This window comes from Oryx dammah, unplaced genomic scaffold (genome assembly GCF_014754425.2).
Source record: "Oryx dammah isolate SB20612 unplaced genomic scaffold, SCBI_Odam_1.1 HiC_scaffold_29, whole genome shotgun sequence".
In the NCBI taxonomy this organism is placed as follows: Eukaryota; Metazoa; Chordata; class Mammalia; order Artiodactyla; family Bovidae; genus Oryx; species Oryx dammah.
The window spans coordinates 78,885,176-78,898,940 of NW_024070213.1; the positions used below are offsets into that span (position 1 = coordinate 78,885,176).

Sequence of the window (13,765 nt, forward strand, 5' to 3'; positions counted from 1 at the left end):
GTCTTCCTTACACCTTCCTTTCGCAACCTGTCCCTGACTGAATCGCGCCAGACAGAAGCCAGCTCTTCTCCCACGTCCCCACAGAGGGCACTGTGTCTTCATCAAGCCAGTCACCACTATTTTAGGTACTTCATGAATGACCAGGGAGTGGCAGTTTTCCTTCATGATTTTCTCTTCTCTATTTAAGTATTAAAATATCAAAAGGAGGAAAAGAAGTTGACTTCCTAGTACTTGGTAAAGAGACATGTGCCCCAGAGAGTACATGCTACGTACTCAGAATCTATAGTTGTATCAGTTAAAGGTCAAAAACACCAAGAAAAGTAATATTTTTCTTACTGTCAAGATAAAAAACATAGCTGTCTTAAGTGACATTCAAAAAAGGAGGACATGCACATTAACCAAATCAAAACTTTTTTCTACAGTCACATGTGACAATCTTAAGCCAAATCATCCATGAAGGTTTTCTAATGTACTTAAATTAAGGTTGTATACGTATATTTGCTTCTTCAAAGATATTTTGCAAAGCCCCTTTGAGGTAGAAGGGGAAAGGTTTCAATGGACCACTTTTTCCTGCTCCATTATAACTGTAATCACTGCTCACACAAGACGCAGCTTCTGTATTTTGGTCCATCACATTTTCCACCATCACGTAAGTATACTTATTAGGTTCTCACTTTATTATCTGCATATTTATTGCTTCCAGAATGCCCAGTAAAGCTGAAATTTTTCATTTAAAGTGATAAAAAATGTTCCTAAAATACTTGCTTAATAATCTTAGATTTGACTTTTGGCAAGACAGTTAAGCACATACAAATGGAAATACTACATTTCACAAATACACACAAAGACTAAAATCCAAACTTTCACTGTTTTTCTTATAGAGCTCAATCTTAAATGTGCAGCTTACATATAAACTAAAGACACTTTTAAACGTGATTGTCACAAAAATATTTTAAACAGAGATGAAATGTATAAAGGCACGCACAGATTGTCGATAGTGACATCAGTTACATCACATTTTTTTAGAAACAGAACCTTTCCTGTTTCTGTAAACAACTTTTTTTTTCTCACACATTTAAAGTGAGGTTAGTGCTGACATAAGATTATTGCTATACTCACAGTTTGAGTGTTTCCACTGTGTATGAGGTACATTTCTCCATCCATACATCCCTACTGCTCTTACCTACTTGAGAGTTAAGAGTCAACCCAAGTCTGTAGGCTATAACCATTCAATAATATTTTTGTCAATACTGGAATGATACCAGATAACATTATAAAACATCAGAGATCAAAAATATCTTCTTGTTGAGGTCCAAGACTTCAACTTGTTCTTCATTTCATGAAAATACAGCTCATTTAACTTCTTCAGGAAAAAAATTATACTGAAGATGAATAATTCCTTCCTGAAAACTTCATCTAAGACTATTCCTTCACAATAGTCTCTGATATTTTGTTGTTTTAATTCATTTGACTCAGCAGTCACCAAGAATCACCTTTCTTTTGGCGGTCTGTCGTAACGGTCTTGTATGCTTTTTGTCAGCTGTTTGATAAATATTTTGTAAATTTTTCCACAGTATGTATGCACTGTCTTTTGTAGTTCCAGTTCTAATGGCTTTAATAAGGAATGGATATTGTCATCTTCAAAGGAACACTAGAGAAAGAAGATAAAAAGACAAAGATATATATAAAAATTTAACTCTATTCCCAATAACTTCTTCAATCCACTTTATTATCAACACTCTCCACTTTAAGAAGTCTCATAGAAAGCACGTGCCCAACAAATAATTTCAATGAATTAAACAGAAGACATCTCATAGGAGGAGGGAAGAGGCAGAGAATCCTGTGTCAAGGAAAGGACATGGTTAAGAGCAGAAAAGACCCAGAGATTCTCACAGCTGTGAAAAGACAAGCAACAGGTCTGAAGATGGCTGAGAAAGACTAACAAAAGCCAAAAAATCACTCCAGTAAAACTGGTGAAGCTGGACTGGAAAGGAGTGAGATAAAGAGAGCACAGTTTAGGGTTTCCCAAAGAACCCTAGCTGCACAAGGATAAATGTTTGAGAACTGCTAAACACCATGCACTCTTGAGCGAGATTCACAGGGGCACGTGAGAAACTATTAAAACAGAAAATGTACCTGTTGAACGCTGTTTGCCCCACTAATTCCAAAATGTACTTTCAGAACCCTTTTTCACTACAAAATGTCTTCTTATCTCAAGAAATATATTTTGGAAAACACTGTAGTAGTAGTAAGTGGAAAAAAAGCTGAGATCTTAGTATTTTCGGCCATGCACCTTTTTGTTATTTGCAACCACAATTAGAAAGACTGAGGGGGCTTGAAAATATCTTACAGGAAAGTTTGAAGTCAGTAAAAAAATGGAAGACTCTAAAGGAAATTCAGAACCTGAAATCTAGGAGGACTGCAAATGACTTGAGGTTTACTACCCTGCCACAGAGGGAGAGGAATGGAAGCACCACTCGAATCACAATTAGTGAGTCTGTAGGAAGCTGCAGCCCCTCTATGGAGAACAGGCTGAACTTCAGTGCTCATTCAGAACACTGATGTGATAGGGCTGCACAGAGACCCTAAACCCTGGAGCCTCTAGTGCAAGAAAACTAGGATCATTATGCATGAAACCTTCCCTCTTGGGTCATTTTTTCAAACCTAATCCCATATACTGAAGAGAAATACCTTAAGGTATTTTTAAAAATGTAAAAAAAAAAAAAAAAAAGGTGGGGAGGAGAAGAGGCTTAACTAGGAAGAAATGTAATGAAAATAATAACTCTGGGATCTGGGAGAAACTGCTGAAAGCTAGACTGGTTAAAAAGAAAGCACTTCCTACACACCAGGCATCAGGCTAAGAGCTTTATATGTAGTAATGCATTTAAGCCTCACACTGACTTCATGAAACATGACAATTTACAATGAAGCAACTAAGGTAGGGAGAGAGGATTTTTCCAGTTACAAAGCTCTAAATGGCTGAGCCAGGATTCCACCTGCAAAGAGCTTTACAACCACATAGCACTGCTTACCCAAAAAAGCAAATGAAATTGCGCCAAGTGAGTTTCAAAAACTCTGCTGCAAAGATGAAGCTCAGTTAACAGTGGTGAACTGCCCTGTGCTATATATAGGTATGTCCACATTTCTCTGGGGTTAAAAGTAGCAGCCATGCTGAAGAATGTAACCTTCATCAAGCTGTAGCACCCGTATGAAGTGACACTGCCTGGTAACATTTCACTGTGTACAAAAACATCCTAGGACAACTGTGGCTGAGAGGCGAGTAATCCTGGGAAGACCAAACTCGTCTTTTTCCTACTCTACAATGACTAAAAATGAAAATGTTACAAAGGTGTTTAAAAGTTAATTCCTGGGAATACTTGAGATTCTGTTCATTTCCTTCTGATTTTAAATCCCAGTGTTTGTGGTTAAAAAATTTTTTTTCTTCACTGGGGAGGTCTTTTGATGAATATTTTCCTGAAATAAAAACAGTGCCTCATGGATTACAGCTCTTTTAGTCCACCATATACAAGAAGTTTGACCTTTAAAGAAGAAGGTGCTGCTGTTGCTGCTGCTAAGTCACTTCAGTCATGTCCAACTCTGTGCGACCCCATAGACGGCAGCCCACCAGGCTCCCCCATCCCTGGGACTCTCCAGGCAAGAACACTGGAGTGGGTTGCCATTTCCTTCTCCAAAGCATGAAAGTGAAAAGTGAAAGTGAGGTCGCTCAGTCGTGTCGGACTCTTAGCGACCCCATGGACTGCAGCCCACCAGGCTCCTCCGTCCATGGGATTTTCCAGGCAAGAGTGCTGGAGTGGGGTGCCATTGCCCTCTCCGAAAGAAGAAGGTGAGAAATCACCAAATGCCCACCTGTACATACAGAGCCAGCAGTCACGCCCTCCACCAGGCATAGACTCCACAAGCACCCAGGACCGTGCATGCACCTGCATCCAAAGGCTCACCTGCCCAGAGGCCACAGTGCCCTCAACTGACTACAAGTCTCCTCCTCCCCTACTGTGTGATACCCGGACTCATCCACACCTTTCCTGGCTGCCTGGTACTCGTCCTTCCAGCTCAGTCCAATGTCAGCTCCTCTGAGAAGCCTCCTGACACAGATAATCACTTCCTCTTCACTGGCACTGTACCCAGCACACAAACTTTCAGGAAGGCCATGTTTTATATTTAAGAATGTCAGCTGAAGGCAGATAGTAAACAGTGAGGCAATGATGCCCACAATGAGATACTTCAAGGCATTTTCAAAAAACAGAACATGTTTTAAAAATACAGGTACAATGGCAGGCAGTCCAATCCTTCAGATGCCAAGTGCCAGCTACATACAAGAAAACTGTGCAGGAGAGGAGGTCGAGTCCTCTACATCTCTGCAAATCTACTGCACCTTATGCAGATACAAGCAAGGTGTGAGGTAAATCAAAGTTAACACAGAAACACCACGAAATCTAATAATTCAAATGAAATACAGGAAGCAGAAAATACTTTACAGAGCAATAAAATGTTTTATTCCCACTATGAATCTGCACTTTTTAATCTTAGTGTTTGTATTCACTCAACAAATAATATTTAACAATTGTGTATGGACTATAAAACCTGATATGCTGGCAGACATAGCCATGCATTCACATTTTACAGGTGGTTCACGTCCTTATGGTTCACAACATTCAATGGCTATGACTAAGCTTCTTTCTTGAAACTTGCATAAATACCTCTCTCTGAACAGTAATTCTTTTAAAAATTATACTTTCCATTGAATAACAGAAAAGATAAAAAAACTAACCAAGCACCAAAAAGACTGATTAACTTCATTAAGTTGAAAACTGGGTAGATACGGCTAATTAATACAAACTGAAAACAACCACTAGTCATTAATTACTTCAGTGTTTGAAACAGTTTTTAAAATAAGATTTATTTCTTAAAAATTGAGTGTAATTAATCAGCTTAAAACAAATACTCAGTTTTTTTTAAGTATATACTTATAAGAGATCAAAGAAAAGATCAAATAAAACTAGTAAGATTTAATTCCTTAATAATGGATTTTTAAAAAATGCTCAGAGGCAACAAAGAAATCACATTTTTATAGGAGTGCATTTCTTTTCTACCCTGCAAAGTCTCAGAACTCCAAAAGTACCTTTTGTTATTTTTATCACCTCTTGACAAGCCATAATAAAGCATTATTAAAATATAATATTGATTCTGAAGGCATACAAGGTCAGCTACATGAAAATGAACATCAACACTAAATTTTATAATTCTTCAGTGAGTGTAGCTGTATCATGATAAACTGATTATTCAGAAACCCTATCTCTCAGGCTTATAGGATTAAGAAATTTAGAAAAACACTACTGTAGCCTACAACGCTATCAGCACTTTCCCTACCACCAAGTGTGAGCAATACTCATTTCCAGGAGAAAACTTCAGCTCCCTGCACTGCAGATCACCATTTTACACAGCACACATCGTCACCACATCCGGCCCAGTCCAGCCACTGCCTACTTTCACCCATCACCCCAGTTAAACAGCTCAACTCCTGACCTCCTCATGGGTTTTCTACCACCCACACGACTGAGCAACTTCACTTTCACTTTTCACTTTCATGCGTTTGAGAAGGAAATGGCAACCCATTCCAGTGTTCTTGCCTTGGAGAATCCCAGGGACGGGGGAGCCTGGTGGGCTGCCATCTGTGGGGTTGCACAGAGTCAGACACGACTGAAGCAACTTAGCAGCAGCAAGACCTTTTCTCAGGCAGTGTTGGTTCTGCCTGCTCACCTGGCAAACTCTTACTCATTCTTCAGGGTTCATTTCAAATGCCTCCTCATCAATGAGGCCTTCCCTGGCCGTTTGGTGCACAGCTGTTACACTCTTCTTCCACATCCTAAAACAGTCTGTGTCTCAGGAGATTAGAGTTCAGTATCTTTATTCTCATTCCTATTAATGAGACTGTACTAGCAAATACTGACTGAGATCAGTCATTAGCAAATGCTTAGAGTCTCACCAATAGGAGCATCAGCTCTTTTGATCCCCACACTTAGACCAAACCAGCACTCCTGCTACTGATATTTGTCTTCACATCCATATACGATTAGACACAGTCCAGCAGCACAGTGAACATACCCCCTGAGAGATGAACGGTCACATATAACTTCTCCCCAGGTATCAGTGAATTAGCTGCATGGATAGTGCCTGATATACAGCTCATTAAGCAAAATCATAAGTCCAATCCTTATTTGGCTTTGCCCCAAGTCTTGGTCCCCAACATACTCAGATACGTGAAGTATAATCATCTCCCCCTGTTAATCCACCTTAACTACATAAAAGCAGACCCAAGGGGAAAAAGAGACAGAAACAGGTATCTGGGGTGACAGGGCCAGAAAAATTTTTTCCAAACTCAATATAAAGTTTAGTATTTAAAAAAGAAAACCTCATTTACAAAGGCAACAAAGAAAACAGAATAGACTTAAGATATGTTCAAAATCTACAGTATGAAGAGATCTATTCAACATTCCTGAAAGACACAAATCAAAGACAACCCTTGTTCCTAAGATGTCTCAACACCATCAAAACGTCAGCAGTCACTAAGTCAACATGTGAAGACGACACACTCCCAACAAAAAAACAACTTTTTGTTAAATGCACTGATATCTGTGTAAAAATAAAAATACACTAAGTAGGAAGACACTAAGAGGACAGGATGTGAACAGGGAATAGCCCTATCAGGTATTAAAATACAGCACAAAGACTTCATACTGAAAACGGTGTGTGTCAGTGCACAAATGGACAGACCAGTGGAGCAGAAGAGAAAATCCAGAAATCACAAATGGAACTTTAGTACATGGTAAAGTCAGTATCTCAACTCTTCAGGTTATCGATAACCTTTCAAATAAACATAATTGGGACAAGACGGCCACTTGGAAAAAGATCAAATCAGATCTATCCCTTACTCAAGAGTAAATTCCAAATTGAGAAGAAGACTAAATGTAGTAAGTGAAACAGTATATAGGTGAAACTTTCTGTAAGCTGAGTATAGGTAGGGAAAGACTTTCTAACTATGACTTTTTTTAAAAGGTTTTAAATTTGATTACACAAAAATTTTTAAGAAAACAAACAACTCTGAACGACAAAAAACGCCATAAACAAAGTCAAACTGGGAGAAAATGTTTACATCAGATATAACAGAAAAAGAACTAATATCTTAAATACACAAAGGACTTGCAGCAACTGATGGGGAGGCGGGAAGTCAAGTATGAAAGCCTCACAGTAATGACTGTACAACTCTGTAAATATGCTAAAAACCACCAAACAATTTACACTATGAATGAAAAGGATGGCATATAAAATATGTTAAAAATAAAGTCATTTTAAAAAATCAATAGAAGACTAAGTAAGAGACCTGAAAGAAAATTCACTCCAAAAAGATGTAAAAACAGCTGTTAGATATATAAAAAGATGTTCATCTCACTCACAAGAGAAAGTGAAATTTAAACTAAGATTCTATTTCTCACTTATTAGCATGGCAAAAAATTTTCAAGGTTGACAATACACTCCTGTGCATAACAGGCTTCCTCATGAACTGCTGGCAGGAATGCAAATGATCCCTATGTAGGGGAAACAGGCAGCAACTTCAGTTAAAATTATCCCATGTCCAGGAATTTACCCGACTTAATACATTGCTTTTTCCTTCCTTCCTCCCTCCCTCCGTTACTTCCTTCCTTCTTTTCTCTCTCTCTCATTCTCTTTCCCCCCTTCTCTTTATTGGCCCACCTTGCAGTTTGCAGAATCTTAGTGCCCCCAAACTAGAGATCTAACCAGAGCCCTGGCAGTAAAAGCATGGAGTCCTAACCACTGGTCCACCAGGGAATTCTGCTGCATTCTTATTCAAAATGTTGGAGAATACCAAAACGTTCAAACATTAAGAGATTAATTGAATAAACTCCAGTACATGCATAAAGTGGAGTATCATACAGTTGTGCAAAAAAAGTATGAGGAAGATATTTATAAATGCCCAAACTTACAGAAAATTGTAAAACAAAAGCAAAGAACAAATAAAGATGAACAACACCTTTCATGTAAGAAAAGGGAACTTACAAAGCATACGTGTACCTACTCATCTGTATAGGAAGGACAAACCAGAACATGAAACTGGTGACTGGGGCTGGGACTTGGTGTAGAAGGAAGCAGAAAGAACAGGTTCTGAGTAAACCCTAACACAGCTTTGACTTTTTGAAGTATATTAATATTCCTCACATCAAATTGAACTGAGGACTTCCCTGGTGGTCCAGGGGTTAAGACTCTGCCTGCCAGTGCAGGACACGGCTTCAATTCCTGGTCTTGGAAGATTTCACATGCCATGGGGCAACGAAGCCCAAGAGCCACAACTCCTGAGGGCCCTGCTCTAGAGTCTGTGCTCTCCAACAAGAGAAGCCACTGTAAGGGGAAGCCTCCGCACTGAAACCAGAGAGCAGCTCCCACTCACTGCAACTACAGTAAGCCCCTGTGCAGCAACAAAGACCCAGCACGGCCAAAAAAGTGATTAAGTTCTTAAAAATTAAAGTTAAATCAACAAACATGAGAAAAAAACTTAAAACTGAAAGCATATGGAAATACATGAATCCAACAGTATTTCAAATGAATAAATAAAGACACTGACAGGAGCAGAAAAAAACTAATGCAAATAACGTCTGAACACAATACAGAACATACCCCCTGATCCAGTGGTGGGGAGGGCGGGAGAAGGACCGTGAACAAACTGAATGCTTACAGCCGGCTAGCTTTTCAAGGAAAGGAGTGGGGACAGTAGTCCAAATGGAGGATTTTTGAAATTATTTTAAATGAATTATAGCTTTAAGCAAAAGAGGAAAAGTTTTCATTTGGAGCCAGGATTCTAACTGGAAGAAAACAGAAACCAAGTAGAAGAGTAAAGGAAGGAGCCTGGGAGAATGCAACTGGGCACACAGGTGTGAGCACAGGACTCGGTGTGTGCATGTGCTTGCATTTTTGTATTTCCCAGCTCTGCTGCTGAAAGCGCTTAGAAGGGAAGACACCTTTGCAGCAGTAAGTATCAGAGTTCCTTAGAGAGACAACTAATTTCAGGGCGAGGGCAGGGAAGGCATAATAAGATAAGCCTGGGATATTTTGCTTGTACCTCCTCTTTGAGAAGGTACTCAAAATAATGATGGGAATGAGTCAAGCACAAGAGATCAGCATCAATATAAATAAAATTGAACACTGCATTATAATTTGCTGAAAAGAATAGTATCGTGAGCTCATACTGATAATGCATAGGTCAGTAAGTGGGCAAAAGGTAGTGCCCTTCCTTACAGCAGAAGGCCAAGTGCCAGAGCTGTATGGGGAGGGTGTGGTGGGGTTTATCACTGATGACCTAGAGTAAAGGATATGCACATTCTCTGTAAACCAGGGAGTATGTCCACAAAAATACTTAAAAAAAAAAGAGAGCTTACATTTCTCAATGCTTCATAAATAGCTCTAAATGCTGGTTGCTTATCATCATGGTAAACACCTCTGTTCCCATGGAGAATAAAGATTCCTTCTTCTTCAGCTTCTTGGCAATTGCTTCCATATATGCAATGATCTGGACGATAATTCCATTGGCAAGGAAAAACAAAAAGGCTTTCTATGCAAAAATAAAACAAAACAAAGAAGTAAACACACCCTAATTCCACAGAATTAACGTTCTGCAAAGATTTTAAACCTAGTTTACTCTGTTTTAAACATAAAGAGTGATAACTTAATATAAGCCAAAATCAAATAAATGTATTTTTTTCTATTTTGACTAAGTACTATGTTTTTCTTTTTTACAAAGAATAAAAGAAATTTTTAAAATTACCTGGATTATGAAAAAATATGATATTCAACAGATCTTGATCACCCCATGTAATGTTCAGTTTGTATTTTTTAAGCAGTGGCATCAGTATATCTCCCCATCGTAATCGCACGGTGGTCATATCATTCTGTTGGTAAATATATTAACAAATTTCTCAGACTTCCAGGTTAAAAATGGCAGCATAATGACAGTTCCTCATTCTTCCCTTAGCAATCGTTACAGAGCAACAGGAGGTGTGTAAACTTCTTTTGTTACAAAACAATGTGACCCTAACTTAAACCTAAATGTGAGGAAGAATGAACAGCTCAAGTGGAGAGACAACAAAAGATATCTGAAGCTGTACGGAGCCATGATGAAACTAAGAAGTCGGGAAGAAAAGGGAAAGAGAAAGGAGGTGGTGGTTTCAGTGATACGACTGTGCCCTCATCTTAAAAAGCACAGAGTTTCAGTACCTATGTCTTTGTAATACAGCTGTTGAAGATTAAAGGTGTTAATATATAAATGAAAAGTACTAGAAACAGTGGGGCTTCTCTGGTAGCTCAGACGACAAAGAATCTGCCTGCAATGCGGGAGACCAGGGTTCAATCCCTGAGTCAGGAAGATCCCTGAAGACGGGAATGTCTCCCCACTCCATTATTCTTGCCTGGAGAATTCCATGGACAGAGGAGCTTTGCAACCTATAGTCTATGGGATCGCAAAGAGTCAGACACGCTGCTGCTGCTAAGTCGCTTCAGCCGTGTCTGACTCTGTGCGACCCCACAGATGGTAGCCTACCAGGCTCCCCCGTCCCTGGGATTCTGCAGGCAAGAACATTGGAGTGGGTTGCCATTTCCTTCTCCAACGTATGAAAAGTGAAAGTGAAGTCGCTCAGTCATGTCCGACCCTTTGCGACCCCATGGACTGCAGCCTACCACGTTCCTCCGTCCACAGGAGTTTCCAGGCAAGAGTACTGGAGTGGGTTGTCATTTCCTTCTCTGGGAGTGGGACATGACTGAGCGACTAACACACACACACAGGAGCAGTACTTGGTACAGTGTTGGTTAGCTCTTATATTATCACCATGATCACTATGACTCTTAGACTGATTTGCTAATCCTTTGTAACTGGCATTTCAAAGAGATCACTTGAAACTGATAAATAAAAAATAGATACTGAATTTAATCAGATGCCTTTTCAGCCTCTATGGAATTACTCATAGCTCATTATTTTAAAACTCAAAGTCAGATACCTAAGGAAACAACAGAGTTGAAAGAGGGCTGGGGATCATTTGAATCTAGGATGAAAAGGGGTGGAGTTGAATACTAAGTCTTTTATACAAATTTGACTCTTGGAAACTCTCCAAGTTTAAACTAAGTACTTTTCAAATTATAGTTTGCAACATGCTGATGAGTGAATTTTTCATATCCTCTGAGAGATTCAAGTACAGAAATTCAGAGTAAGATTTAGAAACTTTTATAGCAATTTAACAGAGTAATTTTATATCTATTTATTTTAACATTTTCCAAGTAATTTATTTATATTATTTTTTTACAAAACCATTGGCTCAAGACAGATTCCAAACAATGTTTAAAAAAGCACTTTCCTTCTTCACTGATCCTATCTCCAGATAGTCTGAAAACAATTGTTACAAGCTATTCTGTTGCTGCTACTACTGCTGCTGCTAAGTCACTTCAGTCATGTCCAACTCTGTGCAACCCCATAGACGGCAGCCCACCAGACTCCTCTGTCCCTGGGATTCTCTAGGCAAGAATACTGGAGTGGGTTGCCATTTCCTTCTCCAATGCATGCAGGCATGCTGAGTCGCTTCAGTCGTGTCTGACTCTGTGTAACGCCATGGACAGCAGCCCACCAGGCTCCTCTGTCCAAGGGATTTCTCTAGGCAAGAATACTGGTATATATAATAAACTCAATGGAGGTATAAGCAATCTGTCCTTTGAGAAGGAAAAGTAAGAATTCCTAGGGGAAAAAACTACATATTTAAACTAAATGTAATCTACTATAGTAATTGTATTACCTTCTTTCTCAGGATGCAATAAATATAGTGACTATACACACATACAATCTGGAAAATGACTGAAACAAATTTTACTTAAGGAAATAGTAAGAAAACAATTTATTGAAAGGATAACTCTGCAGTGAGTCATTGATCATGTTAACTAAATGTTCTTAGGATCTGAAAAGGAAAATATGAGTTGATCAACAAGGACCAAGACCAGCAACACATTCAATAGACAGTACTTTGGAATATCCCTTGTATCATGTCATGCTCAAGTCTTCACTAGATTTTACTTATTTTAAAAAAAGAAGAAGAAAAATACACCTATTCAAAGAAACACATCTACTCAAAGAAAAAAAAATCTTTATTATGCAAAGGAAAAGTCCTACCAGAAAAATACTGGACAAGAAGCAATAACACTAGTAGTACTTGTTGAGGCTATAACCTAGAATATCCAAGACTAGAAAAGCCATGAAAAATGAGTTTAATAAAGAGGCATTATAAACAAAAAGAGTTTAAGCCAACAGAAACAGAAAAACAGCAAAGAAGAAAAAGTCAAAGGAAATGGACATACAGCCATTCAAAGGGAGGAAACAAAAACAGCTAAAAATTGTATGAAAAGGTTTTCACCCACATAGGTGGTGTAGTCAGGTAAGTAAAAATTAAAATACATGAGGTGTTTTTCAGCCATCAGTTCAGTTGCTCAGTCATGTCCAACTCTTTGTGACCCAGCGGACTGTAGCACACCAGGTCTCTCTGTCCATCACCAACTCCCAGAGTTTGCCCAAACTCATGTCCATTGAGTAGATGATGCCATCTAACCATCTTATCCTCTGTCATCCCCTTCTCCTCCTGCCTTCAGTCTTTCCCAGTATCACGGTCTTTTCAAATAAGTCAGCTCTTTGCAATAGGTGGCCAAAGTACTGGAGTTTCAGCTTCAGCATTAGTCCTTCCAATGAATATTCAGGACTGATTTCCTTTAGGATGGACTGGTTGAATCTCCTTGCAGTCCAAGGGACTCTCAAGAGTCTTCTCCAACACCACAGTTCAAAAGCATCAATTCTTTGGCACTCAGCTTTCTTTATAGTCCAGCTCTCATCACATCCATACATGACTACTGGAAAAACCATAGCCTTGACTAGACGGACCTTTCTTGACAAAGTAATGTCTCTACTTTTTAATACGCTGTCTAGGTTGGTCATAGCTTTTCTTCCAAGGAGTAAGCATCTTTTAATTTCATGGCTACAGTCACCAGCTGCAGTGATTTTGGAGCCCAAAAAACTAAAGTCAGCCACAGTTTCCACTGTTTCCCCATCTATTTGACATGAAGACATGGGACCAGATGCCATGATCTTAGTTTTCTGAATGTTGAACTTTAAGCCAGCTTTTTCACTCTCCTCTTTCACTTTCATCAAAAGGTTCTTTAGTTCTTCTTCACTTTCTGCCATAAGAGTGGTGTCATCCAAATATCTGAGGTTATTGATATTTCTCCTGGCAATCTTGATTCCAGCTTGTGCTTCCTCCAGGCCAGCGTTTCTCATGATGTACGCTGAATATAAGTTAAATAAGCAGGGTGACAATATACAGCCTTGACGTACTCCTTTTCCTATTTGGAACCAGTCTGTTGTTCCACGTCCAGTTCTAACTGTTGCTTCCTGACCTGCATACAGATTTCTCAAGAGGCAGGTCAGGTTGTCTGGTGTTCTCATCTCTTTCTGAATTTTCCACCATTTATTGTGATCCACACAGTCAAAGGCTTTGGCATAGTCAATAAAGCAGAAGTAACCATATAACTACATATTAATACCAGTACACAGAATCAAATCAAATTATTCTTTCTCCATAATATGACACACATTAAATGTGACGGGCTATATGTACTAACATAAAAATCAACTATATATTTGCTAAGTGAAAAA

The 13,765-nt window shown here is 39.0% G+C and overlaps 1 protein-coding gene across 2 annotated transcripts in view; it reads right to left on the reverse strand.

Moving 5' to 3' along the window:
• Positions 1–316: 316 nt before the first annotated feature.
• The window catches only part of GXYLT1 (glucoside xylosyltransferase 1), a 46,346-nt gene continuing 32,897 nt past the window's right edge, over positions 317–13,765 (reverse strand). For both annotated transcript variants that reach the window (XM_040233767.1, XM_040233769.1), the window contains 3 exons: positions 9,854–9,977; positions 9,468–9,640; positions 317–1,651 (listed from right to left, as the gene is read on the reverse strand). In XM_040233767.1, the coding sequence (XP_040089701.1) occupies positions 1,490–1,651; positions 9,468–9,640; positions 9,854–9,977 (459 nt within the window). In that variant the 3' untranslated portion in view covers positions 317–1,489. The remainder of the gene's footprint in view (positions 1,652–9,467; positions 9,641–9,853; positions 9,978–13,765) is intronic.